This window comes from Toxorhynchites rutilus, chromosome 1 (genome assembly GCF_029784135.1).
Source record: "Toxorhynchites rutilus septentrionalis strain SRP chromosome 1, ASM2978413v1, whole genome shotgun sequence".
In the NCBI taxonomy this organism is placed as follows: Eukaryota; Metazoa; Arthropoda; class Insecta; order Diptera; family Culicidae; genus Toxorhynchites; species Toxorhynchites rutilus.
This window is the reverse complement of record NC_073744.1, coordinates 29,539,059-29,566,898: the sequence shown is the minus strand read 5'-3', so window position 1 is coordinate 29,566,898 and position 27,840 is coordinate 29,539,059. Positions and strand designations below refer to the sequence as shown.

General features: G+C 41.4%; 1 protein-coding gene across 1 annotated transcript in view; it reads left to right on the top strand.

The window, feature by feature from the left end:
* LOC129762793 (uncharacterized) overlaps positions 1-27,840 on the top strand; it is a 366,458-nt gene that overhangs the window by 327,875 nt on the left and 10,743 nt on the right. Inside the window, exons 5-7 of the mRNA XM_055761333.1 lie at positions 12,811-15,819; positions 15,874-16,064; positions 16,123-16,422. Of these exons, the coding sequence (XP_055617308.1) occupies positions 12,811-15,819; positions 15,874-16,064; positions 16,123-16,422 (3,500 nt within the window). The remainder of the gene's footprint in view (positions 1-12,810; positions 15,820-15,873; positions 16,065-16,122; positions 16,423-27,840) is intronic.

Here is a 27,840-nt window from a genome sequence, read left to right as displayed (position 1 = left end):
TACTTGATTAGTTTTCGAGTTATGCAGATATTTATCCTTCATTAGTTTGGCAGACAAACACACCCCCACCCTTTGAGAGGGGGGAGGAGTGTCTAACAACCATAGAAACATTTCATGCACCCTAAAACCTTCACATGCCAACTTTGGTTTCGTTTGCTTGATTAATTCCCGAGTAATGCAGAAATTTGTGTTTCATTTGTTCGGCAGCCCTCCTTAGAAAAGAGGAGGAGTGTCTAACTATCATAGAAACATTTATTGCCCCCCTAAAACCTCCACATGCGAAATCTGGTTTCGTTTGTTTGATTAATTTCCGAGTAATGCAGAAATTTAATCCTAACTCCTCCCTCTCTTTAATTTCCCGTAAAGAGAGGGAGGAGAGAGGTCTCGAACTATCATAAGAACCTTCCTCGACCCCAAAAACCCCTACATACAAATTTTCATGTCGATCGGTTCAGTAGTTTCTGAGTCCATATAAATCAGACAGACAGAAAGACTGAAAGACAGATAGACAGAAAAACAGACAGACATCACTTCATTTTCATATATATAGATCATGTCATGTTATACATGTTATACGTGTCAACAAGACTCCCTTTTGTTGTGCAGATAGTGTTTAGGAAAAAATAATATTTGATCTATCGGCTCGTTTTGTTCTTTTCCCATTGGTTTATTTCCATTTTCGTTTTTATTTTACGTAATCGTAAATTTTGGATTAGCGGATTCCATTTAAGCAGAATATGCTTTATATATGGATTTATGTAAATATATCTGTTGCTTTTGTGTAAATACATAATTCTTTACCGGCCCGATGGATTTTAGATGAGTTCTCTATGTTACCTTCTCAGGTTTCCCAATGATAACTCTCCGCCATCAAGATAAGATTTCTAGAAAGCGTGAGTGCGGTGTTAATAAAACATCTCGCCGGGACGAAAATTTCTAAAGGAGTTCCTTCGGCTACTATCTGAGGTTCCCAAATAATAATTATTATCAGCTGCCATGATTGGAATAGTAAGAGTTCGCACGACGAATAAAGGAATATTTCGCCGGATCGATTGGTTTTAGAGGAATTCCCGCGGTTAGCTTATCAGGTTTCCCAATGTTTTCCTCCGCCGTCGCGATTGTAGTTTTATAGAGAATACGCTTCATGAATAACGGAATATGTCACCGGGTCAATTAATTTTAGACCAGTTATCTCGGTTAACTTCTCAGGTATCCCACAGTAAACTCTCCGTCGTTGCGTTTGGATTTCGTCAAAGTTTGTCCAATAAATAGTACAATATATATATATATATATATATATATATATATATATACATATGATCAAATGAATTTTACATGGTTTCCTTTTCAGGATACATGAATATAATCTACGTTGCAGCGACACATCACGTTTTCGGATTTTCATTTCAGTGAGTGGTCGATAGTTCGCGTTTACATAATCACATCACTTGCCTCAGTGAATCCTGAATCTTACCTCTCCCCACTAACAACTATCCCTTCCATGATAATCGATAGGGAACCACGCTATAGAGGCAACTTCGGGCGGTGATTATCATACTAACATTCCTTCCCTACCCTTGGTGGCTGTAAGGACGTGGCTGGCGTCGTTATTGACTATTTAAAGCTCGAATCATCGAAACTTGCACAATGAGAATGGTTTGCTACTCCCAAGCGTCTTTCGGTGTGTTCTTTGTGCAATTTCTCTGGTTCAGGTCAATCACGGAGAGCAACTACGAAGTGTGCAGTCTACCCAAGCTCAAGCTCAAGCTCAAGCTCAAGCTCAGTAACCACGAGATATACTGTCATCTCGAAAAAAAATTTTCGCCGAAAATCGACACTCTGGGACTTTTTTTTTCGGAATACGAAGCAAAACGATAGTGGGGGTAAATTGGTCAGTGGGGGCAAAGTGGTCACCTGCTTGTAGGTAGTATAAGTATTGACTATAGATGTCGTATTGAGAGTCAACTTAGGTTTGAATTATTTAATGACTTTTGAGTCACTCTGTACTTAAGTAGAGCTGCCGCATGTCAAAATGTAAATGAAACAGACATTGCTCTCTCGATAGCCATTCGGTCGTAGTTCGTATCGCGTAGTTCGTAGTTCGTGCGCATGGTATCTAAGGAATTTCTCGTGAAACTTGGTTAATTAAATCTGATATGTTGGCCGAATCATCAGTTTGGACGACTGTTCACATATACTAGGAGAGGTGAACAGATATTTTGTTTAATCTCAGCGATTAATTAGCATTGAAATTACTTCGATGTTTGGGGGCAAAGTAGTCATAGGTGAACAACGACTTACAATGTTCTTTTTACTAAAACTGATACCTCATCACATTCTGATCTTGAAGAGGTTCCTTTTGTGATTTTGATCCTGTTAAAAATACGCCGCTCCAACTAAACCAAGCCTCATTATGCTTCTTACTACGTTTTTGTATGCAAGAGAAAATTAAAATTGAGACTCTAGGTGAATAGGTCAAACTTATTTCATACATGTACCTACTATATCGAATATGACTTGAACAAATTTGGTCTCCTCCGATAAATCTGGAAACGTGCCCAAAGCTGCACCACAATTCCGCAGTTACTTCGGACTCCTGGCAGACTTTCTTCAATTTTTGCTTGATGATGAATTCATCAGTTTTTGCCTCAAAATGAATAACTGTATCAGGATCTTTCGAATGGACCCTATCACGTCGCCCAATGTTATCATTGAAAATTTTTCCAGCAATTGTTTTGAAGCAATCTCTACAGATCCTTAGTTAAATGATCCAGAAAAGAACGCGGAAATGGCACCCGAAGAGATGGAAATTCCATAACATAACCACTCCATCTCACTACAATAATACCTCGTGAACCGAGACGGGGAGCCATCACTTGTTGGGGCCACCGACACAATCATTTCCACCAATCAAGAGATCACAACTGGAGGGGTGTCTTTGTTCATGGTAAGCAAGCAAGCAAGCAAACAAACAAACTGCAGCAGCAGCAGGATGGTAAAAGTTGGCAATGACTCAACAAATCTAGAAGAGGTTGACTCAAGATAAGCAAAACTAAGTTTTCCCCCAGAGTTTATACATCAGACTACATAAAGCGCAAAGGAAAGCTTCGCCTGAGAATGGTTTCCCCGATAGTTTTTCTCTGGATTTCCTTTTCCCTTCCATCATTTGCCCAATGCACAATGTACATTACGCGGTGGGTGGTGGGCAAAATATGTTCGTTTACCGGAAAAGGAAGGGTTGAGAAGCGAAGCCACCCCCAAGAACAAGCTTTTATTATTTTATTCAATGGTACCATAGAACGAATAGCGACCGCTAAAGTGGAACAACGCAACGGACACGGGCTGATGGCGTGGTGGATTGGGAACTGGTTAACACGTTGAGTGCCACGGTTCTATACCGATTGTATGGACATTTTTAAAAGTATTAAGACCATCGTTTCTTATCGTATCATTTACCTTTATTATCATATGTTATACTGTCAGTCAGCGGTGATTGACGCGGCCTGGACGAAAACTCAGTGTCAGTCACCGGTGACTGACGTGGCAGTCAACGTGTTAATATTTTTAATTGAACAAATGTGCATTCTTTCGCACGTTGATGGAAATTGAAAAATTCAATGACGGAAGGAATGAAAATAGTCATCAGCAGGATAATAGAAAACGCGATCCGGGTGGATTGGGGCTCTACTTTCGACGGAGGATTTCATGAGCCTTTATTGGAACATCGCGCTAACAACCCGAGCAGTTCTACTACGACAACATATTATTAACATATGTCATAGAGATAGTCCTTCCTTCCCGACAGTCTATGCAAAAGTTATACAACCGAACCGAAATCCCATTACGTGTGGTTTCAACTCTCGCATACCATTAGAATCGTTACGCCGAACATTCAAATGTATTTTAAATTCAGTGTCTCCACAAAGTTGCAGTTGTTCCCTCCGGGGAGTACCCGCTCCTTCATCAACAAAAAGTGGGAACAACTGTGGAAAAAACGAACCAGGAACCATCATACCCGGAGCAGAAACTGTTTCAACGTTTTTCAGAGCTCCTCCGTTCGGGCATACATGGTTCTTTTTTTTGTTCACCACTAAAAAGTTCATTTGGCCCACGAATACCTCTGCTACTTTCGCATCCCCGTTGAATTCCCGGCTGATGGAGGATGTAGTTCTGCCTGGTTCCGTTACAGCAGTGCGGTGTTTCCGTTTTTTACCGCTCGTGCAGCTAGTGATCTCCGATAATCGTTCGATTAATCGATTAATCGAATACTTCCTACAGAAATCGATTATTAATCGAACGAATACTGCGCAACCAATAATCGAAGCGAACGAATAATTTACGTCGATTAATCGTTCCAAACCCAGGAAAAAAAAACGAACGGCCGCTGTAGTTTTATCCTGAAAATCAATCATTATCTTTAACATTTCCTCAATTGGGAAACAAAGCTCAATGCCGTCAATGCGAATTGAGCTTCGTCTACGATTTTAGGGGAGCATAAAAGTTAATAATTGATTTTCAGGCGGAACGAACACAGTTTTCATTCCAGATGGCTTTCTAGCAAATGAGAAATGTTAGTCAAACTAATTATTTCTCTCAGTGTGACGATTAATCGATTAATCGATTATTTGGGGCGATAAATCGTATCGAATATCAAACTGCTGAAAAGTATTCGATTAGCCGATGAACGATTAATTTCAAAAATCGGGGATCACTACGTGCAGCAAATTTTGTGAAATATTTTCACCTTTTTGCGTCGAATGAAACCGAACGTTTGTGACAGATTGGTTCGGATGGGGATTCTAGCTAAACGTCTCTCTTTCTCTCGCGCTCTCTTTATACAGCCGTTCCATGCCAAACCGATATGGTGGTTCTCAGAATTTTATCAAAATTGGAAGTTTTGTTCCCTCTCGCATTTTGGCATTTTTGGAAAAAGGGGAAAAATTGATTTTTCGGACCATCCAAATGGAAAAATAGAAAAAAATATGGGTCTAATATTTCACGTAAAAAACAAAACTACCAATTTTCACGAAAATCTGAGAACCACCATATTTGATTAGCTTGAAATGGCTGTATATATGTATGTTTTCCAGGGCTCTTGCCCTTCCATTGCATGGGTCTAAGTGATTCCGGTAGCTGCAGTACTTGAAGTGTAGAAGTGAGTATCAGCAACAGCAAAGTTCTCAAAAAGTAACAGTAATATGTTTACACTTTGAATTGGTGTGATTATGAATACCTAAGCACGTGGAAGTCGGCGAGAAGGCATTTTCAATGAAGCAGCTATCCGATGCCATTATCAGCTGACTAGTGGAAGGGTGAAAGCCACTTCCAAAACCAGCCCCCAGGGATGATGTTGATAGGAGAGGGGAAACCAAGCAGTGGAGATTACTTTGTATCATTTTGGCTACGATCTCTATCGTTCATCAATAATTTCTATATATTGATCCATTCAATTCATTTAATCCTTATTTCATGTTTAGAATGACTCATTGAATTACAGGGTAATTATCACGCGTGGTTTGTAACATGGGTCAAAGAAAACAGAACTCGGCATCATCCGAGCTCTCCGTATGTGCTCGGATGATGCCGACATCTCAGGACTCAAAACTATAAAACTGTTCACATCTCAGCTGACACAGCTGTCAGTAGGGTTCAAAACTGTGAAACTTCCGATATTCACTGCAAGGGTTCCTCAACGCTGTTTGTATAATCCTACAGTGAAATCACCCGATACAGAGAGGAAATATTAAATGTGGCTTACCTATTCCACCGTTGTCTGCTGAAGGAGGAAATTATGTGAAAATGTATGCTACTACTGCTGCTATGATATAACACCAACATCACTGTTCTACTGTCAGCAGCGAGGGGTAGGGTATTGTGCATTTGATCTTTCTTCCACGCACCTCACAAAAACCAAGGCGCCTCTATATATAACAGATGAAACAATCATATTAAATGCACTTTCAGCCATATTGAAATTGCTGTCGGTATTGTTTACAAACAGCATCAGAACGCTGCCGGCGGCTCTCTAAAAACTGCTACGACGCTTATTCGAACGATGCGTACTATGTTCGGCTTTCGCGAATTTATGTGAAAAAGAAGGGATGATTCTGCATAATTCATTCTCGCATGTGGAAAATATGGCCGTCTAGGACGGAGTAAGATGCTGAAACGAAAGGTGTTTCGTTCTTGACATTTTCATGACAATACGTGAGACGAGAAGCGAGACGTAGCTTTCAGATTTATTTACTTTTTGTTTGGTTGTGTGGTTATGGTTTCATATCAACTCGCTGAGGAAAATAACTGAAGGAAACAACATTGTAGAAGATGCCATACCAGCTGGTACATATTTCTTTCATTCCGTTTGAGGAACGACACTCCCTTAATCTAATGTATGTGTCAAATACCAGCAGTATTGCCACAGTGTTTACAAAACCTAGCATAAGCGCTATTTTGCTTCAAATTTATTCATGTAACACAGTAGTCACAAACATAAAATGACGGGTGGGTAATGTCGGGGACATAACCGGAGTGACGTAGGACTATACAAAGGGGACAGCTTTTGCTAAATATATATTTCGAATATATTTATTTATTTTCTACCTGAAAAATGGATTAGTTTACTGTTTACTCTTCATGAACATGTTGGGGGTTCTGAAAAGAACCTTTGGTGTTGTGTTTTTGCGTTTTTTTTACAAACTTGATTCTTGTTTTTTTTTCCTGAAGGATTTGTACTTATTAAATGTTCAACGCCGGGCATCTTTCGGCGTATGCACATATCTTACAATCAAAATGATGGCTGTGATAGGGAATGCATAGGTGGTTATCAGCTCATTCACTATCATATATTTCACTATTGAGCACATTATCGTACCTTAAACTGTGGTTTCGGAGACGAATGAATTGTAAGATTTGTAGTCTCCGCAAACAAAGTAAATAAAAATGAAAAAGAACTGAGGTTTTGGAGACGAACTCTACGATCTGTCGAGAAATAAACGAGCTAGAAGCGTTCTAAAAAACCAACAGTAAATACAGGGACGGATGACCTTCGGATTAAAGTCCTTTAAAATAAGAACAGAGCAGCAGGAAATACATAGCTCATCATGTTGCTCCTTAGTTAATTTTCTATACAATGCAGATGTAACGTCAGTCAATTTTCAACATCAGTTATCAACCAAAGAAAGCAGTTCTTGCTACCGAGTGAATTCGTTAATGCCATCCTGCATACAATGTGTTGTAATTTAAAGCCACTTCTAATTCGGAAACCAAGCATGGGTTTGTGAAAACTGAATGATCAATTTAAAAGACCCCAACCACCAATAAGTTCAAGAACAAGCATAAACAAAATAAATCAGTTTATATTATATGTCATATTATGTCACTTTAGAATGCATTGGTATTGTGAATAACTTTTAATAACTCTTCTTTGAATGGTTTAATGGCCCTGAAAAGCGCGGTGTTTTACGGTGGCTGGTTTTGCCACCAAAGCCGTCTGTATAAACAAACTTTTTCCTTCATCTACCTGCAGCCGTTTTGCGATTGCGTTTGCCACTCGCTGAAACTAGTTGTTGCCTCCGAACCGAATGTGCTCTGTTCTGTAGGCGGGTTTTCTTATTGTCGTGAGCAGCTTTGCAAGCCAACTCGAGCACTCCGGCGGCCGAAATTCTATAACCGCTATTAGGTATACTGGTGCTCCGGCACCAATCCGTTGATGCGATGTGATGTGAAATGATGCCATACAACCACACTGATTTACGGTTTGAAAGAGAATGATATATTTTTCAGCGGATCCGTGCGTTTTGTACTTTAGCGGTACACGCTCACAGGATAGAGACAAATTGGCAGACTCAGCCAAAGGGGCGAGTCCAACGAGACGAACGAATGACCGTTAAAAGGCAGCGATGGCAAAAAAATACATTCATTACGATTTGTTCGCTCATGGATTCACATGCAGGCTAAAAAGGGTCCTTTTCAGGATCACAAAATGATCTTCAATCTGAAGAGTTTATTGTTTTTGTTATCACTCGATATCCCCATCTTGTTCGGCTAAACCTTTCTGTTTAGCGATTGCGTTTGCCACTCGCCACAGCTTTCACAGTTGGAAAATTTCTTCCCATCCAGCTTGTGACATATTGTACAGTAAATTACATTCAATGGCACGTCGCATTACCACCACTCAGTGTCGGATTGGAGGCAATTTTAACCTGTAATTGAACATTGACGATGACTGTGGTACAGGGTCGACTCTCAATGTGGAGTCATAATTTGGACCCCGAACTCTATGTTTACAAAAATGTCCAGCTAAATATGTCGCATTACATGTCCGTCCAATTAGCTAAATGTCGAGATAAGTGTAAATTATTGTACTTTCAATCTAGAAGCAATTTAAGAATTGGTGAAAATCAATAAGCTCAGAACAACTGCCAAATTCACATACTCATCATATCCTGGCAAACAAATTATGAAAAAATCAATTTGGATATTGTTATAGAAAGCATTGAACTGTATTTCCTAAACTCTTTTTTGGAAGGTTTAATGGCCCTGAAAAGCGCCTTGTTTTATGGAATGGTTTCAATTTAGAAAACTTAGTACTCGTGGTTTCGAAAAAAAACCATTTCGAACGCCCTCGATGCCGCCTTGTTCTGGATTTGCCATCAAAGCAGTTTGTACAAAGAACAAACTTTTTTCTTATGCTACCTGCTGCCGTTTTGCGAATGCGTTTGCCACTCGCTGCAACTGCCTGTTGTCTTGATGTCCACCGAACCGAATGTGTTCTGTTCTGAATGCGGTTTTTCTTATCGTCGCGAGCAACTTTACCAGCCAACTCGATCACTTCGGCGGCCGAAACTATATAACGCCGGCTAGGTGGACTGGTGCACTGGTACTAACGCGCTCGGCCTAGCTACCCTTGCTCTCCAGATCAACACGGTTCGAGCGGGATTTTGCCTTTCCCTCCCTATTTCCTCCTTTACCATGTCCAGACATGGCTGCTTGGGTTGGTTTGTTGAGGTGTTGTGATGCGAACCGATGTGGTGTACGGTTTGAATGAGAATGATCGTTACGGAAGGAAGGAAGGTCTTGTATTATAGAGACTTTAAACTTTGGCAGTTCATTCGTCTCTAGCCTTGAGAAAGGCCCTTTGAAAACTCTACTCTACTCTACTCCAGCGCTACCACCTCCACCCTCTTGCCTTGAGAAAGGCACTCGATTCCTCGCCGTCCAGCTCGTCCAGCAACGATGTTGTCCAGTTGGTGTCCACACAAAGAATTATCGTTACGGCAGCGGAGCGGGGATTTTTAAGCTGACTGGCTGGCTCGAGAATTACGCATGTGTGAGACTGCGACCAATGTTTCGTTCATTTTTTTCTTTTTCCTTTCCAATCGTGCTTCATTCTATTTCGCTGCTGCTCTGGTTGCCCGTTTTGGTCGGTACGATTTGAGGAGCACAAAATGGACCAATCAAAAATGGGCACATAGTGCATTTTGACAATGCTTGATATTTCACAATTATTCAATTATTTATCTCAAGAAAAATGAAATGTTATTCGTTATGATAGATGCGTGGATATATTTCCTATCAATTGATGCAAAAACCTTTGCGATCTATTGAGAAATGCTCGAGTTATAAGTGTTCCAAATCTTGCATTTTTTCCTACTTGTTCAGTGCCTAGATTTCAATTTCATCCCCTATATCTTCCGGTTAGACGTAGTCCTACGTCAAAATTCAAGGCTCAGGATTTTCTTTGATTAAAACATCCAACTGGTTACTTTCCTATAATGTATCGCAAATTAGCAACATTTGAAAAGTAAACTCGAACCTGTTGCAATCATTGTCAACTTCTCTTTGTTCTAGCATTTATGCAAAACCAATTACTGGTAACAGCTCTTTCCGGATCTTCTGAATCTGGTAATCTTCTTCCCGGTATATGCACAGCATTCTCCTCCTACCTGAGCGAAATCAGTGGAGTCACAATCAGCGTTATTTCCCCGCCGATGGGAGCCAAACAGAAATATATCTTGGAAAGAAAGGCATTGATTGCGCGGATAGGAGCGAAAAGATATACTAAAAACATCCTTCTGCACTGTTATGATTCGACCGCGAATTGTAGATATTTGAAAAAATAGAAGCAATTAGGGGATGTCCACATACCACGTGGACAGAAAATGTACGATTTCACACACACACACCCTCCCCCTCCGTGGACAAGCATGGACGTTTTCTATACCCCTCCCCCTGTTGTCCACGTGGACATTTCTCCATTTCTTGGAAAAAATAATCGTAAAAATAGTTGAATTGCGCCTAAATTTAAGTTTATGTTTGTTTCTATTCTCTATCCTATGTTTGTACATTATAAACATGTGAACATAATTAATAGAGCCGATTTCTTCTCAATTCTTCACAAGCTTTCGTCTTTCTTCATGCAACTTGCAGAGTTCATCATCACAGAACTTTTTTTTCTTTTCTCGTCAAAAAACTGTGTCCAATGAGTCGAAATTCTTTTTTTTATCCCATTTGTTTATTTATGCTCATTAGCATTTTATCGTGTACATGTCACATGTTTTTATTGAATATATAAATAGCGCATTACACAGTTGCCATATTAGGCGTAAGAGTATTCCTTTTATACCATTGCATATGGTACATTATACAATAGCCATTAAGGCGTAAAAGTATTCTGTTCTTCCATTGTCCAGCTATACCACCGGACAGCGGAGACAGTTGATATGATCATTGTTGTGTTATTAATAGAACAACAGCCCGATGTTTCTTGCAGAGCAGAGCAGTTGTAAGGGTGAATCGATCTTATTTCGACCGTGGATCGATCTCCATCGCTGATAATTGTTGCGTGGACGTAGTTTTACTGTTACAACACAAAAATGGTCAATTGAGGACCCTGAGTTTTGAACTCACGATCGATCGCTTACTAAGCGAACGCGCAACCAATGTGGCTACGGAGTCGAAATTTTTGACCTTCGATGTTTTTTATTGGGGGTCTAAACAAGTGATAAACAAGAAATGCAATATCTGATGATAGCGGGTAGACTATCACATCCTAGTCAAACTCTAAAAATTTTTGGTGGGCTTTCATAGAAACATGAGGTTTGACATTATCTGGAAGAGGACGCCTTGGCCGACTCTGAACATTTGTTCTAGATTGACGAATTTGATTCGTTTAGTTACGAATAGTGCTTGTTGAAATTTATCGATTGGCTGTTTGGTAGAAGCTTATAATGCAGATTTTTTCTCCTATCTCACTAGACACAAAGAATGACTTTCTGCAGGTGAAGATCGGCTTTGGAGATATCTAATGATGGTTCATTTCAAAAGGGTAATATTTTTCTTCGCCTGACACTATTTGCTGCGAGTTACTGCGAGTTTTCATTGCATTTATGAAGCGAGTTGTTGATGGTGATACGATTCATTTAATGTTTTCGGTCAAAAGGTGTGGAACTCATACATTGTAGCGTTTCGTAATCAAGTTTCACCAGGTGCTCATGAACATAGCTACTTGTAAGGATACTTGTAAGGCTACTAATTGATGTGTCGTATACCGAGGATTATTATTGATCATTCGATTATCATCAGTTGCGCACGCAAACTTGCTGGACTACCCAATAACTAGAAGCGTATTCCAGAAAATATTACAATTCAACGAAGAAGAGCATCGCTGCTAGGAAGACTTCTCTAAAGATAGGTCCCCGTGAATGAATTTGTTGTTCGAGTTCTTGAATAACATAAACGAAGCGGTTTTTACATTGAGAGCGGAAACTGAATCGAAACATCGAAAACAATGTCGTGTATTTTTGATATCACAACATTCCAAAATGCTTTGGTGGCATCTGAATCCTGCCGATAATAGCGTTCCAATTCTGATCGATAATAATAACGCAAGATTCGCTCTCAGCTCATGTGCGATACTCTCTGAATAGAAATTTCAGATTAGATAATCGTGTCTAAAATTCCGGATAACCGAATTTCCGGATGGAGTCTCCGGATAATCGAGTCCGACCTGTAACAGAAAAATATTCAAATGCAACTCTTGTTACATTGTTTTCCTATAACTTTCTCGATTTCAATTCAAAAGGTTTTACAGTTTTTGGCGTGGATGAACGAATAATAATTCAGTGCTGTGCAGTTCTTTAGTACCAAATGAAATTGAGCCAGAGATAAGCTCAAATAAGCACTGCAAGGAATTGTGGCAACAATTATATTAACGAGCTGTAAATTGTGAACGCAATGGAACTAATTTGAACAAAAACAATTCATGATTCATCCCAGACAACACTAACAACATGCATCAATCTTCCAACGCAGGACAGCTATCCAAGATACTATATCCTTTTTGGGATACAGATTCGATGGATTATTCAGATTATCCCCACTATCATCGGAGCTGCCCAAATAGGTGTATGTGTTCATTTCTTAGAACTTCATTTCATTCAACGGGATTCGCAAACACAGCCGACCGTCATATGCATGTCTTGCAGATGTCTTGTATTCCCTCAAGCTGGGGGAGGCGAAAACGTACAGAGAAAAACTTACATCAAAGTCCTCACAAAATTAAAAAAGTTGGTCCCCTTTCTATAGCAGTAACAAAATCGAAACCGTCACAAAGCAGAAGTTTCCAAATATCGTGAGCCGGAAAAAGGCACTATTACACCGGCACTATTCAATTGGATTGAATACGGAGAAAAAATTCAGCCGGCACAAATTTACATTTTATGTGCGCTATCTTTCAAAGTTCAGAACTTTCTTTATTGACTGGTCATGTGATAATTGGTTTTCTTTCGTTTCCTCAATTCCTCGTTCCAGTGTTATCCGACCAAGACGAATCAGCAGCAGCAGCAGCAGCAACAACACCGCCAACACTATCACCACCAAATCACCACGCCAGCATCCTACCGAACAGATTACGAACTGTGCGGATCGTATGTGTCACTCGAGTGTCCATCGCCGCCGGGACCGCCAGCATGTTTCGCCGACAAGCCACGAGACCCTCAAGCTCGGCTTGCCCGCTATCTCAGAACGCTTTATACCGAGCTGGCGCTGAAGGAACCGGTGCTGCCCACCTGGGTCCAACCGGTGGCCCCAGGAGTGCTTTGTCCTGCCCGGCTGGAACCCGAACTAAGACTGCACATCCACTCGCACTGTTTGAACGAGTGCATCACGGTCGATCAAATACTGGCCGCCGTTCAGACCAAAGATGGGCCTTTTCTGGAGGCACCCCGGCGGGTACTGATCGAGTGCCCACCTTGGATCACGCGTAGTGCGCTGGCCCTTCGGATCCTGCACGCATGGAGCCGAGAACCAACGTGGCCTCCCCGAGGCCAACCGGTAGCGTTAGCTCTTTTTATACCTCTGAATGAACTCAAAGGATCGTTAGCACAGTATGTAGGGAAGGAACTGCTGCCCCGGGGACCGCAGAATCCATTTGCGTCAGGTTTTGGTGGCTTCAACGCCGCCTGGAGCTCGCTCGAGTCACTCAAGAGCAAATTGCTGATCGTGCTGGATGGGTACGATGTGCAGAGCAAGTCGCGCAAGTATAAAGCCATGCCAAAGGACGTCGTAGATTTGCTGGAGGGAAGGCTCTTTCCCGAGGCTCGTGTTATCTTGATTAGCGTAACTTCATCGTGCGAAGAACTACTGCCCCTGATGCAGCGCCATGTATCGTTCGAAGGTATCACCTGGGGCCGATCGGTTTCGCTTCTGGGCGGCGGACAATGGGGTGCTCCAACGAGATTGATCGATTCCGTGCAGGACTGTCGATTCCTGAGGAACATCGCTAGAAACTCCTTGGGATGTCTAGCCATCTCATCGATCTACGCAGCTAATTCAGGGGACCTTTTGACTGATGAAATAGATGTAATTGCCTCGGTGTTTAACTGTGTTGCCGCCAACTCGTCGCATACCCAAGTCACGGAACTCGGCCGATTAGCGCTGTTTTGTTTGAAGACCAAACGGTCCACTGTCACTTCTGCAGAGCTGAAAATGTACTGCTCATCGCCGGAGATCAACATTATCGGATGTTTGGATAAGGCTCCGGTTTTCGGTAGAACTGCTAGAAGAAAATCGGAGTTTTACTATACCACAATCTGTCCGGGCATTGCAGAATTCTTAGCCGCCAACTATCTGGTGTCGCTTGCGAGTCGACCAGGGCTGCTAGCCGCCGAGGTTGCTGGACTTGCGATTGGCGATGAGGTGGAACCGGAAATTCTAAAAGTTCTCACGTACGCAATGTCTCTTCTTGGATCTCGAGCGTATCTACTCCTCTCCAAACTAACACCTCTGTGGCTGAGCCCTCAAACCATTTTTTCTTTGGCGCTCGCTGGTGGTGAAACCGAAGCCAACCTAACTGCTCTCTGTGAACTGCTTGGGATCTCGAAATCCCCGCCAATACCACCACTGGAGGCAAAACCGATATGGGTTCAAATCAAATCCACGCCTTCCGAAATGCAAGGCTGGGGTTTGGCACTGAAAAGTCCAACCTGTACGCTGAAAAACTTGGAATTGGTCTATCAAATCGAGAAGAACATGCTGCTCGAGTCACGAAACGTTATGGACATTTTCCTGGACGCACTGTCGAAAAACGAGAGCGTTACGACACTCCGGATCACCTCGTTGATTGAGAACGAGGTGCGCGATTCGGACATCAACTATCTAGCTACTTGCATATCTAAAACCGTACTGAAACCACGACTGGAAAGCTTCGAACTGATTCTCACACTGTTGGAGGAGGATCCTCCCATCTTAAAGCTGCAATCTGTTGTGACAGGTCTTTGTCGGGTGATCCCACGCCAACCGAAGCTCAGCAATTTGATATTGGATCTTGGGTTGTGCACCTCGCAGCTCGTCCAAATTTGTTCGATGCTCGAAAAGTGTCCCCATGTGACGCGCCTATCGTTTCCTCATCTTCGCTGTGAGCGTGGTGCCGTTGGAGCCCTCGCAAATCTACTGAATGCGCGACCCCTTTCGTATCTCGCACTCCCGTCCAGCTGGGGTGCTCGCGATGATCCTCCCTCCTCCAGTGGCGTCAGCATGGGCTCCGGCTCCGGTAGTAGCTCCGGAAATTCTGGACTCATTAAGCAGTCATCTCTGACAGGTGCGCCCTCACCACGATCATATCCAACAGGCGGGATCTTCTCGTCCTTGCCCCGAGGAGTCTTGAACTCCACCTCAAATCCGGGTCGATCGGCCACACTCCCGCGCCAACCAATGGATGGCCCACCGGACAAGCGGAGCACCGATTCAGTCATTTCCAGGACATGGTACCCAACCCCAGCCTGCGATGGTGGACCACACAATTCGGGAACCCTGCACGAACTCCTGCTGGCGGCACGTGATTCGTACTCGCGACTCCACGGATTGGATCTCAGCAAAGCCCAACTATCGCTCGAGGATTCCATGTGTCTGGGTGAAACGGTTCGACTCTCGACAACGCTACACTCGCTCAAGTTGGAGGGTGCTTCGCGTCTCAGTGAAATTCTGCCCGCGGTTCTGGGTGCCAGTGAATCACCCAGCCTGCAGATGCTCAGTCTTGGCTCACCCCGTATCGCCCTGGAGGACGCCGCCGTTGGAATGTCAGCACGTGCCTTGGGTAGTTGCATCACGCTTAGACTGCTTAGTTTAGACGGCTGGAGCTTCAGGATAGAGAACATCGGTACGCTTGCCTCGGTGCGGGGTTTCCTCTCGCTTACCTCAATCCGGGAGCTCGGCCTCAACAACTGCCGGCTGAATTTGTCCATGTTCAAGAGCGATATTGTAATGCCGGGCAGAGCGTACGAGTGCCGCTCGATAGTGAATCTCAAGATGGCCGGTGCCCAGGTAAGCGATGACAGCAATCGTGGTGAAAATGTTCATACCATTGTCTTTTCTTAGATAATTTTCTCCGATCACGTCTCGATGAAGGGTCCCCACGTTCTACCATATCTCTCCGGGTTCGTTAATCTGCGCGAGCTGGATTTGTCCGCTCCGTCGAGGACCGGTCTCGGAAGCACCTCGTCGACCCCGTTGATACTTTCCGACAAGGACATCATCGGTTTCTTCACTACGCTCAATGCTAACTTTAGGTAAGATGATCTTCATCTGCTCGTTTCCGAGTTTCAATCGTATTTTCTTGATCTCCAGTTCACTCAACACGCTCAAAATCTGCAACTGGATCCTGCATGTGGACGATGCAGTGCGCACACTGAAAACCATCTCCAAACTGTTCAAATCGAGCCCGATGAGCCACGTTAAGGTAGACGGCATCATTGTGTTGGATCGACCCAAAAAGCAGAGGATCGAAGGCTTGTTTATGCATGCCCTGCTAGGTTCGCTACCACAGCTGCGCTGGCTGGGCATCACCGTGACTGGACTGAGTGAGGAACAAATCGTTGCTATTGGAACATACTGTGCTGATATTCGCGGCATGGAAATCGATATCAGGTGAGTGGGTGTTATCTGTTCTGGATCTGTTTGAAATCCACATTGCCAATACAAAGCAAACATGTTGAAATGAATATTTCGGTCCACTATCCCACCCCATCTATCTTCCAGCAGGTACACTGTAAATTTATTGCAACTGCAACTGCTTAACACCTAGTCGATTCTTCACCCAATTCCTGTTGGGAACGGCTTCGCTTGACAGCAGTCGCATGTTCTTCATTAAAAAGTAGCTTTCTCATATCGTGGGTGCACCTGCTGAATGCAGTGTGCCATAAAGTACTAACGATTCAAACTTTATCAGAATTCGGAGCTCTCCAAAAATGCGACCGATCCGTGCGAGAACAGGCCTATTTATAACCTAGCAGAAGCACTCGGGCGCTCGATGATGCACGATGAATAACTGTAATAGGCAACCGCTGCAAATTTCCTTAAATAATTTATCTATATGGGCTGTGAAGCTGGTATTGAATTCTCAACTGAGAAAACAGAAATGGTTGTATTTTCTAGGAAGCACCAACCTCCCGAACTTCAGCTTCACTTGTTCAACAAAACCATCGTTCAATCCACAAGATTCAAATGTCTTGGAGTTTGGTTTGATTCTAAATGTGCATGGCGCATATTGCGTATCTGAATAAAAAAGAGAACAAATTTTCTCCGGGCAATTACTGGAACATGGTGGGGTGCTCATCCAGAAGACCTAATACGGTTGTACAAAACTACGATACTGTCAATCATGGAGTATAGTTCGTTTTGTTTCCGTTCTGCTGCTAAAACCCACGTCATTAAACTGGAGAGGATACAGTATCGCTGCTTGCGTTTAGCCTTAGGGTGCATGCAATCAACACACCACATGAGCCTTGAAGTCCTGGCAGGTGTTTTACCATTGCAGGTTCGGTTTTGGGAACTGTCCTATCGCTTCTCAATCCGAAGCGAAATCATGAACCCATTAGTAATTGAGAATTGTAAGAAGCTTCCCGAATTGAACCATAGGTCGAGATCCATGGATCTGTACTCTCATTACATTTCTCAAGAAATAAAACCTTCAGCAGACATCTTCAATAATGCTAGCTTTTCGAACTTCTGCAGATCTTCCGTTGATTTCGATCTTTCTATGAAGGACGAGACTCGAGACATTTCAGCTCATCTTCGATCAGCGTTAATCCCTAATAGTTTCGCTTCAAAATATAACCATATCAATTCTTCAAGAGTGTTTTTCACTGATGGTTCAAGAATCAACGGATCCACTGGTTTTGGTATCTTTAATGAACATTACACTATCTTCCATAAACTTGAAGACCCTTGTTCAGTGCATGTTGCCGAACTGACTGCAATATATCATGCAATTAAGACGATTGAGTCCTTACCACCTGATCACTATTTTATTTTCTCGGATAGTCTTAGCAGTATACAAGCTATTCAATCCTTGAAACAACAGACGAAAGCATCATATTTTCTTATCAAAATTAGGAATGCATTGAATTTTCTTGTTGATAAAAGTATTCGAATCACTTTCATTTGGATTCCTTCCCTGTGCTCTATTCCTGGTAATGAGAAAACGGATACACTCGCGAAGATGGGTAGTAAGCAGGGCACAGTTTTTGAAAGACAAATAGCGTATCGGGAATTCTTCTCCATTTCCCGACAGCAGTCACTCACCAGTTGGCAAAACCAATGGAACAGAGATGACCTTGGGAGATGGCTATACTCTATTATCCCCAAAGTTTCAACGAAGGCCTGGTTTGAAGGGTTAGATCTTGACAGAAATTTTATTAGAACTATGTCCAGATTGATGTCCAATCATTCCGCGCTAAATGCGCATCTCTTCCGCATAGGTCTTGCTACTAACAATTTATGCAATTGTGGTGAAGGGTATCATGACATCGAGCACGTTATTTGGTCATGTAATGAATTTTTCAATGAAAGAATCAAACTGATTGCCGATTTAGAGGCTCAAGGAGTACTCCTCACACATGCCAGTTCGCGATATCTTAGCTACTCGCGACCCTGATTTTATGTTCCCTATATATGTTTTACTTGTGCTCCCGTGGCCGAATGGTTAGCGTCATAACTAACATGCCGGGTGTTCGGGTTCGATTCCCGTTCTGGTCGGGGGAATTTTTCGTCAAAGAAATTTCCTCCGACTTGCACTGTGATCACGCGTATTCTAGAGCTTGTAACCCGACACGCCTTCTAGGCGTGTGAGTCCTTCCTAACCGGGGCTCTGCGCAGTCAAGCAGTTGGCTTAAGCGCCACTCCCGTAAGGGAGGCCAACCGCCGTGTTTTTGGTTGCCCGGCCAATGAGAATCGAACTCCCAGGGCGGGTTTTTCTTTCTTCCCCCAAAACCCGGTTTGTTTCTCAATTTGAGCTGCGCTGTAAAGTGAACCCGAACACCGCTTGTCCAGAGGACAAGATTAAAGCCCGAGAGTGCGTGGGCCGATCCCCAGACCACAAATTTCGGCAAATTTTCCTCACTGGACCAATTAGCGAAAATATTGTCCACAACGAAGCTCGCTTCGGAGCGTAGGAGTGGATGTTCAACTAACTGCAACAAAAAGGAGTCTCTTTGCAGACTCAAAACCTTTACAACAACAAAAAATCAGTTGCCGGTACTTAGGCCACACCGCTAGCCAGTAAATAACTCAGACTATAAAAAAAAACAACTCAACATTTATTACAGGACATCAGCGTGACGACAAAAAAACTAATTCAACTCATTTATAATATAACAGAAAAATTTAATCTAACTCCAGACTCGAACATCAAATCATTGGATTTGCAGACATAGCAATTAGCTCACTACACTAAAGGCACATTCAAAAAGATTTGGTAATGGCGGTTGACTTTCTAGTCATACTGCTATGGCTTCTCCATTCACTCACATTCAATGGCTATTGTGTGTGTACTTTTGTGTGGTGTTGCTTCTGTTCTTGCGCTCTATAGCGCACCTCTCATTATTAGCGTGTTGAGTATTATTTCCCTACATGCGCATGTTAAAAGGAAAATAAAAATGGGTACTCACTACCATGGATTTACGTGGTACGGCGGCGAAGAGCGATGAACTTCCGCTGATGACGAGCCGCCGGGAGCGCGAGAATTTTGCTGGGACCCTCGTGTTGACGGAGAGGGCCAATTCCAACGTAGCCGTGGGGTCAGAAGTGGTGCCACCTAGAAACAACACATAAAAAAGCGCACACACAAGCCATTTACCATAAAGCCACATTTTGCAAAAAAAAAGCCAATGCTTACCTCCAATTGAATTTGAACTACTCGCGATTTCACAAACGGAACTACACACTGCTGCCTCTTCCACGGGCCAAGTTGAAATGGAAGAATATTTCTTCGAAGTCCTCAGATCAGCGCAATGATCAAAAGGACCGGAACTACGCAATTATTAACGATATTAATAATACATAGTCTTACCCTCAACCCCCTTGCCTACATCTGTCCACTTTTCAAACATTTTCGGGCGATTATCTTTAATCTCCCGAGCGCAGCTTAAATCGAGTCGCTCGCCGGATTCCGAATTCAAATACCAAGAAAACCCGCCAAAAACTCTCCCGGTTAAGGAAACGTGAATTTCTTAGAAAAAACTCACACGAGTGTCTAAGACATTTTCTGAGACGTGTCTTGGCTAAATTGAGCCGTCGAGTTACATCTGGCACTCAATTATAGCTAGCAGTGAAATCGGAAAGGGGAAAAACATTCGCTTTGCAGTTCATCCGAAACATACACATATGAAAAGACACTCAGATTCTACACACGGGAGTTGTGTTGAAACTGACGTTCATACTCATAGAAACGAGGGGCTCAACAATACTAAAATCAGTGCAGCGCTACAAGCTTGCCACTCAGAATGCATTCAAGGCGTGTTATTTGGCACAGAAATCTCAACTAAGTACTAATAAAAATGACGCAAGTAATACTACGTTGAGACGGCGAAGTTCCTCTAGGAACGTTAGTGCCATTGAAGAAGAAGAAGATATATGTTTTCCTAAGAAACGCTAATGTTATTATTTAGGTCGCATCTCCTACTCCCACTGTCCATTCTCCCTTCCTTTCCTATTACACAAGCAGAACTTAGTACCGTTTGAGATAAGATCATTACAGGAGCTATTAAGGTGAAGGTGGAAGCTAGCCACAAATGGCTGCAACAATGGCGCTCATTTCTTTCATCTCCCTCCCTTACCCCTCGCCCGAAAATCAATCATTTTGCGAGACAGTGTGAAGAAAATGATCGTTCTCGCACACTTCCCATCAAGCAATATCAATTAAATTCTAATCGATTACTCACAAGATGTTAAATTTTCATCTGCTGTCGCACTGTATAGTGAAAAACGTCGAAAAACTCGAGCAAGTGCTCTGTTTATATGAATACAATTATTATTTTTGCGTTTAATGGATCTATAATGTAAGTTTTAGCAACTTTAACATTGGTTAAGAAAATTGTATTGCAGAGCTAGGAACGCTGCCACGGCTGCCTATGCTTTCAAAAATAGTAAACGGAAAAGTATTACATTCAATCAAAATGTCTCGGCCAACGAAAAGAAGGGTTAAGGCTCTCTAACGTGAATATGTGAAAACATCAACGATCAACATCAACAAAACGATCAACGAAGGAAAATATTAAGGAATCATCAACATCGAGCTACTGTGCGGAAGAACTTGTTAAAACCCCATTTCGCATGTGTAATACATTTGCTCATGTTACGCTCGCGTGTAATCAGAATTTTACTTCATATGCAAATACACCTTCTATATATATTTATAAATATTAGGCTGTCAAAAAAGTCCTGCGGTATTTCCGCGAGGTGTCGAGGGAGGGAGATGAAAGAAATGAGCGCCATTGTGGCAGCCATTTGTGGCTTCCTTCCACCTTCATCTTTATGCTGCTCCATATAACTGTACCTTTTGCGATTCTCCGTAATTTTGCGGGAGTCGCCGACATCTTAGGAGCGCAAGCAGACGCCTTCTCCACTATTTAAGAGCTCCCGCAGACTGCAGATTCTAGTACCGCCAGAGTTCATGGTGTGTGACATTTATCACCGAGGAATCACCCAACACGCTATATGGAGCTAAATTCTCCTTATTGTGCTCCTATCCAAGAATTAATCGACGATACTTGATGATGTGTAACCGGATTTGCGTGACGTGTATGAGTATCGCATAAAGTGTGTGCATACAAGGGGGACATTCCAGTGAAGCATAACATGCATAACAAACCCAGAGGTTTTGACTAATTAATCGATCTACCTCACGTCATTCGCCGCGCAGTATAATACAGGGACTTCCAGATTAAACGCTCACGCAACAACAAATTTTAATAACTTCTACAAAAGTGAACCGATTTTTATTTTTATAAAACGAAAAAAAGCTTATTTTTGGACATTTTCGATGTGATCACGCCTTTTAGCGATAACGCGTTTTAAATGGTGAACAAACTTCTTCATACACAACTCTAACATTACGAATTCGATGTTCAAAATCCGAGTTATTTCTTCTTTGAGTTCCTCCAGATTTTGTGGCTTATTAACATAGCAACGGTCCTTCACATACCCCCAGAGGAAGTAATCGACGACGAGAAATGTTGAAATTCTTACCATAAGAGGACAAAGTTTCATTAAGGCTTCGGTTGCTCGAGTAATACGATTTCACTAAAAATACACATTCTTGTAAATTGTGCATCTTGACACTAAAAACCATCCGATCAGACTGAACGAGTAGCCGAATATTATCGTCCCGAAGTGGGGAACGCTGTGTTACCATCGACGGAGCGAAACATTTTTGTTTTTAAAGAGCTATTTGATTTTTTTGCGTGAGCGTTTAATCTGAAAGACCCTATACTTATGGCAGACACACAACTACACTAGCGATGTACTCTGAACATTATGTGTCTGTCAGCATGTACAGCGCTATAACCTACAATCGCTGTATCTGTACTGACCTGATTCACCGTTGTACACGGCTACATTCCAACTGTGCGCAGCGCCATAGAGGGTAGTCGTGGGTAGCATGAACAAATTTTGACAACACCGAATCAAAACACATGGTAAACATTTCAAAATTTCCCATCTGCATCAATCGATTCTTCTTATTTACTGTCTTTTGAGTTAGAAATCCAGATGTGGAAACTTGTTTGTTGTGTTTGACAGTTTCTCAAAGTGATCGATATCGACCCCCTGGGTGACGATTTCAACTTGATTGAAACAATATCAAAACCAAATTTTAAGGAGAAGAGAATATTCACAGTTTTCGCATTTGTCAAAATTATCACAAAAGCTTTAAGAGTTATATTAGGTTGGGAAAAAAGTAATCCATTATTTTTTGGTGAAATTCTGGCCTATCTTTCATATTCTTCGGAATGCCCGATTTGAGTCAAATATACCCCGTTTTGTTGGAAAATTTGTTGCCATTCTAAAGGTAGCTTCATGATGTTTCATGAAGAGGTCTAGGTCCTTATTAGCGAAAAACCATAGCAATAAATTTTTACAATCTTCTCTTGATCACAATTTCTTATCACTCTTGAAATTTTCCAATACGAGAAAAAAATGATAATTGGGTGGTGCCAGGTCCGAACTATATGGTGGATGCATTAAAACATCCCAATCAAGCTCTCGGAACTGTGTGGCCTTGCGTTGTCCTGATGGAACATAACACCTCTTCTGTTGCCCAATTCTAAACGTTTCTGTTCAACCGCTACCTTCAAATGGTCCATTTGTTGAGAGTAAAGATCATAATTTAGTGTATTACACTGAAAAACAAAGTTAAAAAAAAATTAAAATAATAAATAAGTGAATTTTTTTTCTACGAAGATATTTTTGTGGGATGAAATCGCAAACAAACCTGTGTTCCATCGATTGCCCGGTTAGTTTGAAACATAGGAGACGATCCTTTAGTTAGGATGGCCTACGTTTGCCCGGTTAAGTTTTTTATATTTCAGTGCAAAAATTCTATCTATTGTATTTCGGCTCCGTTGACGCTAATACGAAAGTACCGAAATCATCGTGAAGTGTTTTACTTGACTATTGACTTAGATGGAAAACTTTATAATAATGAATTAAATTAGCTTTTAGAGGAGAAAACGATTTTCAAATTTATTAATGTGTACTGGACAATGGACAAATAAAAGACAAATAAAAGCACCTTTTTCAAAAGTTTTAAAATGTTTGTATGTATGGGAGCAGATCTCTCTTTCTCTTAGAATGAACGGCAGCTTGGAATTATACCCAAAAAAAAAAAGGCCAAATGATTTCAAGCGGGGATCGAACCAAGGCCGGATGGAATACAAAGCTGTTTTACACGACAACGCTATCCAATACTCACTGGTACTGTTGGATAAATGTGTGATAATGTTACACTACATTATAAAATGAAGTTGGAAATTGTTTTCTAAGAGTGAAAAGGAGAGCATAAACGTGGACTTATTTCCTTTCCGGTCTGGGTCGTGTATGTGGCAAGTATGCGAAAGGTTTGATGCGTACTTATTTGCAATGTGTCTCTTGTTTCGCTCTCTCATATTGCTCTTATATTGCTATGGCATATATAATGAACTTTTTAAAGTTAACGGATGGTCCAAAAAATCATTTTTCATTATTTTTTTCCAAAAATGACTTCGTTCAAAAATTTATTACTTATGAAGCTACTGGACCGATTTAGATTATCGATATATCAAATTAAAGTCAATTAGCTAGCCTTTTTTGAAAAAAATTGCTATTTGCCAATTAATTGAATTATAGTCGCATACATCTAGTCTAGTCGCATAGAAATCTTGAACGAAGACTGAAAACATGTTAACTTTTTAAAATCATAACTTAGAAACGAAAAATAACACATCTCTGATTTTTGGATATGTTATGTAAAAACCCTCGGCTTTCAAGAAAAAATATTTTAAAAAATATAGCATACTTGGTCCCGAAACCATGTAAACTATAAAAAACTAATACATTAAATAATTACGGAATCAAAATTTCTTTTTTTTTCGCAAGTCCAATATTTTTCAAGAAAGACTTGGCTTCAATTTTATGTGTCGATCATCTGAATCGGTCCAGTAGATCAAAAGTTATGAATTTTTGTGTTGGAAAAAAGGGGAAAAAATGATTTTTCGAACCATAAAAAAAGGAAGAAAAAAAACGCCTCTCTTTCAACATATGTGTGAAAAATCCTCAGCTTTTCAGAAAAAATATAAAAAAAATATAGCGCCTTTGGTCCCGAGACTATGAAAACAATAAAAAAACGAATAAAATCAATAATAACGAGAGCAGAATTCGAATTTTCTGCAGATATGGTATTTTTTGAAAAAAGATTTGGCTTTAATTTGATAGTAATTCAAAAGTTATGGATTTTTGAAAAAAGTCATTTTAGGAAAAAAAAAAAAAAAGAGGAAAAAGTTGATTTTTCGGACCACCCCAAAATGGAAATGGGCACTCTAATAAAAAAAAAATACGGGTTTAATGTTTTGTAATAAAATACAAAATTACCACTTTTGACGAAAATCTGAGAACCACTATATCGGCTCGGCATGGAATGGCTGTATATTACACATATGCTGTAGCAGTATGGGAAATTGGTACATTTTCTGTTATTTTTAAGCTCATTCAATGTAATAAATCAGGATGCCTAAACATGTCCTAAGAATCTTTTTTGGGTGTAGGATATGGAAAATATCGAACTGTGGTATGCCGCTGCATCTTCCAACGATTTTTCCATTGGTCAAAGCATTTCTGGAAGTTTCTGGTGATGTCCTTCGAGGATGGTGTCACAAAAGCAGTGGATTTTTCGTAATTTCGAACAAGTGTAATCATAAATGCTCAAGAAGTAGTGGATTCTAAGTAATGAAGTATATCTAGTATTTCGTAAGCATTTCGAGGACAGCACTTTTGGCGCTCCAGTTTTCGCAAAACAGAAATAAAGCGGTAACACTACGCCAAGATCCTAGATCTTCCCGAATTCGGTCGCCTCCCATGGGTTGGCAATATGAGCCCCGCTGGAAACGGTATATTCGTCGAGATTGAGCGAACGACGATGCAACGCAGAGAGACCAACAAATGTAATTCTGAACAACATATTTCTATTTTTCTCATTGCCTTCTCGGTCCATTCGCTGGCTGCCTTCTCTTGGGTCGTTCAGATCGCGCGCATAACACACTATCAAAACGCAACTAGTTTCTGCTGTGTGTTTCTCGGTTTTTGTTCCGTGGTTTCGTATATTCAGCAGCAGCAGCAGCTCAACTCGAGTCAACTTTCGAGGTTTCGTTCCTCTCACAAGGCGCAGTGTAAAATGTACCGAATTTTCTCTTCGTTGACCTCCATTGTTAACACCCTGTAACTCAAATATAAATGGAACAAACAAAAAACAACAAAGTGTTTAGTGTGAAATGTCACCTTTACAACGAGCCTAAACTTAAAATTGTATGATCGATATTACGCGAGATATTGATCATTAAAGCCAGCCAACGAGAAAATAATGGATAACTTTTCCCCCAACCTTATATTAGGCTGTCAAAAAAGCTCCCGGAGCTTCTGGCGCGTCACCAAAAAAGTTTGTGGCCTGGCGTTGTCCTGATGGAAGACAATGCGGCCTCTGTTTATCAAAGATGGCCTCTTCTTCATGAGTGCTACCTTCAAGCGGTCCAGTTGTTGGCAGTACAGGTCCGAATTGAGCGTTTGGCCATAGGGAAGCAGCTCATAATAGATTATTCCTTGACAATCCCACCAAACACACAGCAGAACCTTCCTGGCCGTTAATGAGGGCTTGGCCACCGTCTGAGCCGCTTCAGCGGGCTTCGACCACGACCGTTTGCGCTTCACGTTGTCGTAAGTGACCCACTTTTCATCGCCACTCACCATCCGCTTCAGAAACGGGTCGATTCTGTTGCGATTCAGCAGCGATTCACATGCGTCGATACGGTCAAAGATGTTTTTGCGTCAACGTGTGTGGCACCCATACATCGAGCTTTTTTGTGAATCCAAGCTTCTTCAAATGGTTAATAACGGTTTGATGACTTATCCCCAGCTCTTGGCCGATGCTACGGCTGCTACTATGCCGGTCTTTCTCGGCTAATTCAGCGATTTTGTCGCAATTTTCGACGACAGGCCTTCCGGCGCGTGGCGCATCTTCGACGACCTTTACACCAGAACGAAAACGTTGAAACCATCATTGTGCGGTGGAAATGAAAACTGTATCGGGTCCATGTGTATGGAATATCTTTTCGTTTTTCGATCATCATACTTTGTCGAAAAACACTTCATTATGGTTACAAACCAAAAAAAAAGTATCAAGAAGTATCATAAAAATGAAATCCTTCTTGAAACACAATGCATTTTAATTTTAATAATATTTTTCATTTTGAGTAACATGAATTAGAAGGCGAAAACCACCACGTCTTCCCTAAGGCTTGGTCCCGTAGATACACTATAATAACATCGGAAAAAATCTTCATCGCGTCAGTTATCGCCCTCAAGTTGACAAATAGCAATGAGAAAAAAATGAAACATATATTTTTCCCATGTAGGGGAATTGGGGGAAATTTGGATCCCCTAAGTAAATCGCCTAATATTTCCAAACCAATACGGTTTAAATAAAAAATATCACATTGTATACTGAGCTACACTTGTTTTTTCAAATTACCAAATATATCATAAAATAAAAGAGATGATTTTTGGACATTGAAGTTTTATGCGGGTCGATTTGGACCGTATGTGGGGTGATTTGGCCCAGTGTGTGTTTCATCGAAAAAAACATACTTATGTTTATGTAAAGTATTTCGGGATAATGTTACAATCAGTAACAATGTTCTGGGATCGATACCAGGTGTCTTGGCCAGATTCCAGACCAGAAAAACTGGATTGAGACCGTCTCGAATTCTTCATGGATCGTTTCACTGTTGTTCGAGTATTTTCAAACACTTTCGATGCTTGGTCAAAGAAAATCCGTTCTTAATGGTCTGCGTTGCTCTTTCAAGCTCCTCCTTCTTCCAAAGTTGTCTGCCCATCCTCTTTTTGTAATTCAGCGGCATCTGGAATCAATTAGACAAAAGAAAAGCCTCAAACCTGTAGGACCAATTCACCCCACAGAAACGTTTCCATGTCACCCCACATATCATGCAAAAATTAAAATGCAATTAATTTCATTTATTGTTATCAAACTTACAGTTTCGCTGCCCCAAATTGTTCCTCTTCTGTAGGCGTACAGAACTTTACTGCACAATACACGAAAAGTTTGTTTTTTTTTCCTTCATTGATTTAATTAGGCTCAAGTGGATAAGGAGCCACCATCAAGCAATACATTTTAAAACTATTTGAATATATTATAACTACATAATTATTAACTTAAGCCCAATTAGCTAAAACTACAGTGCAATATAAAAAAAAATCATTTATTCCTTCGTTGCCTCGTCGGTATTATCCTTGTCTGGAACAGTG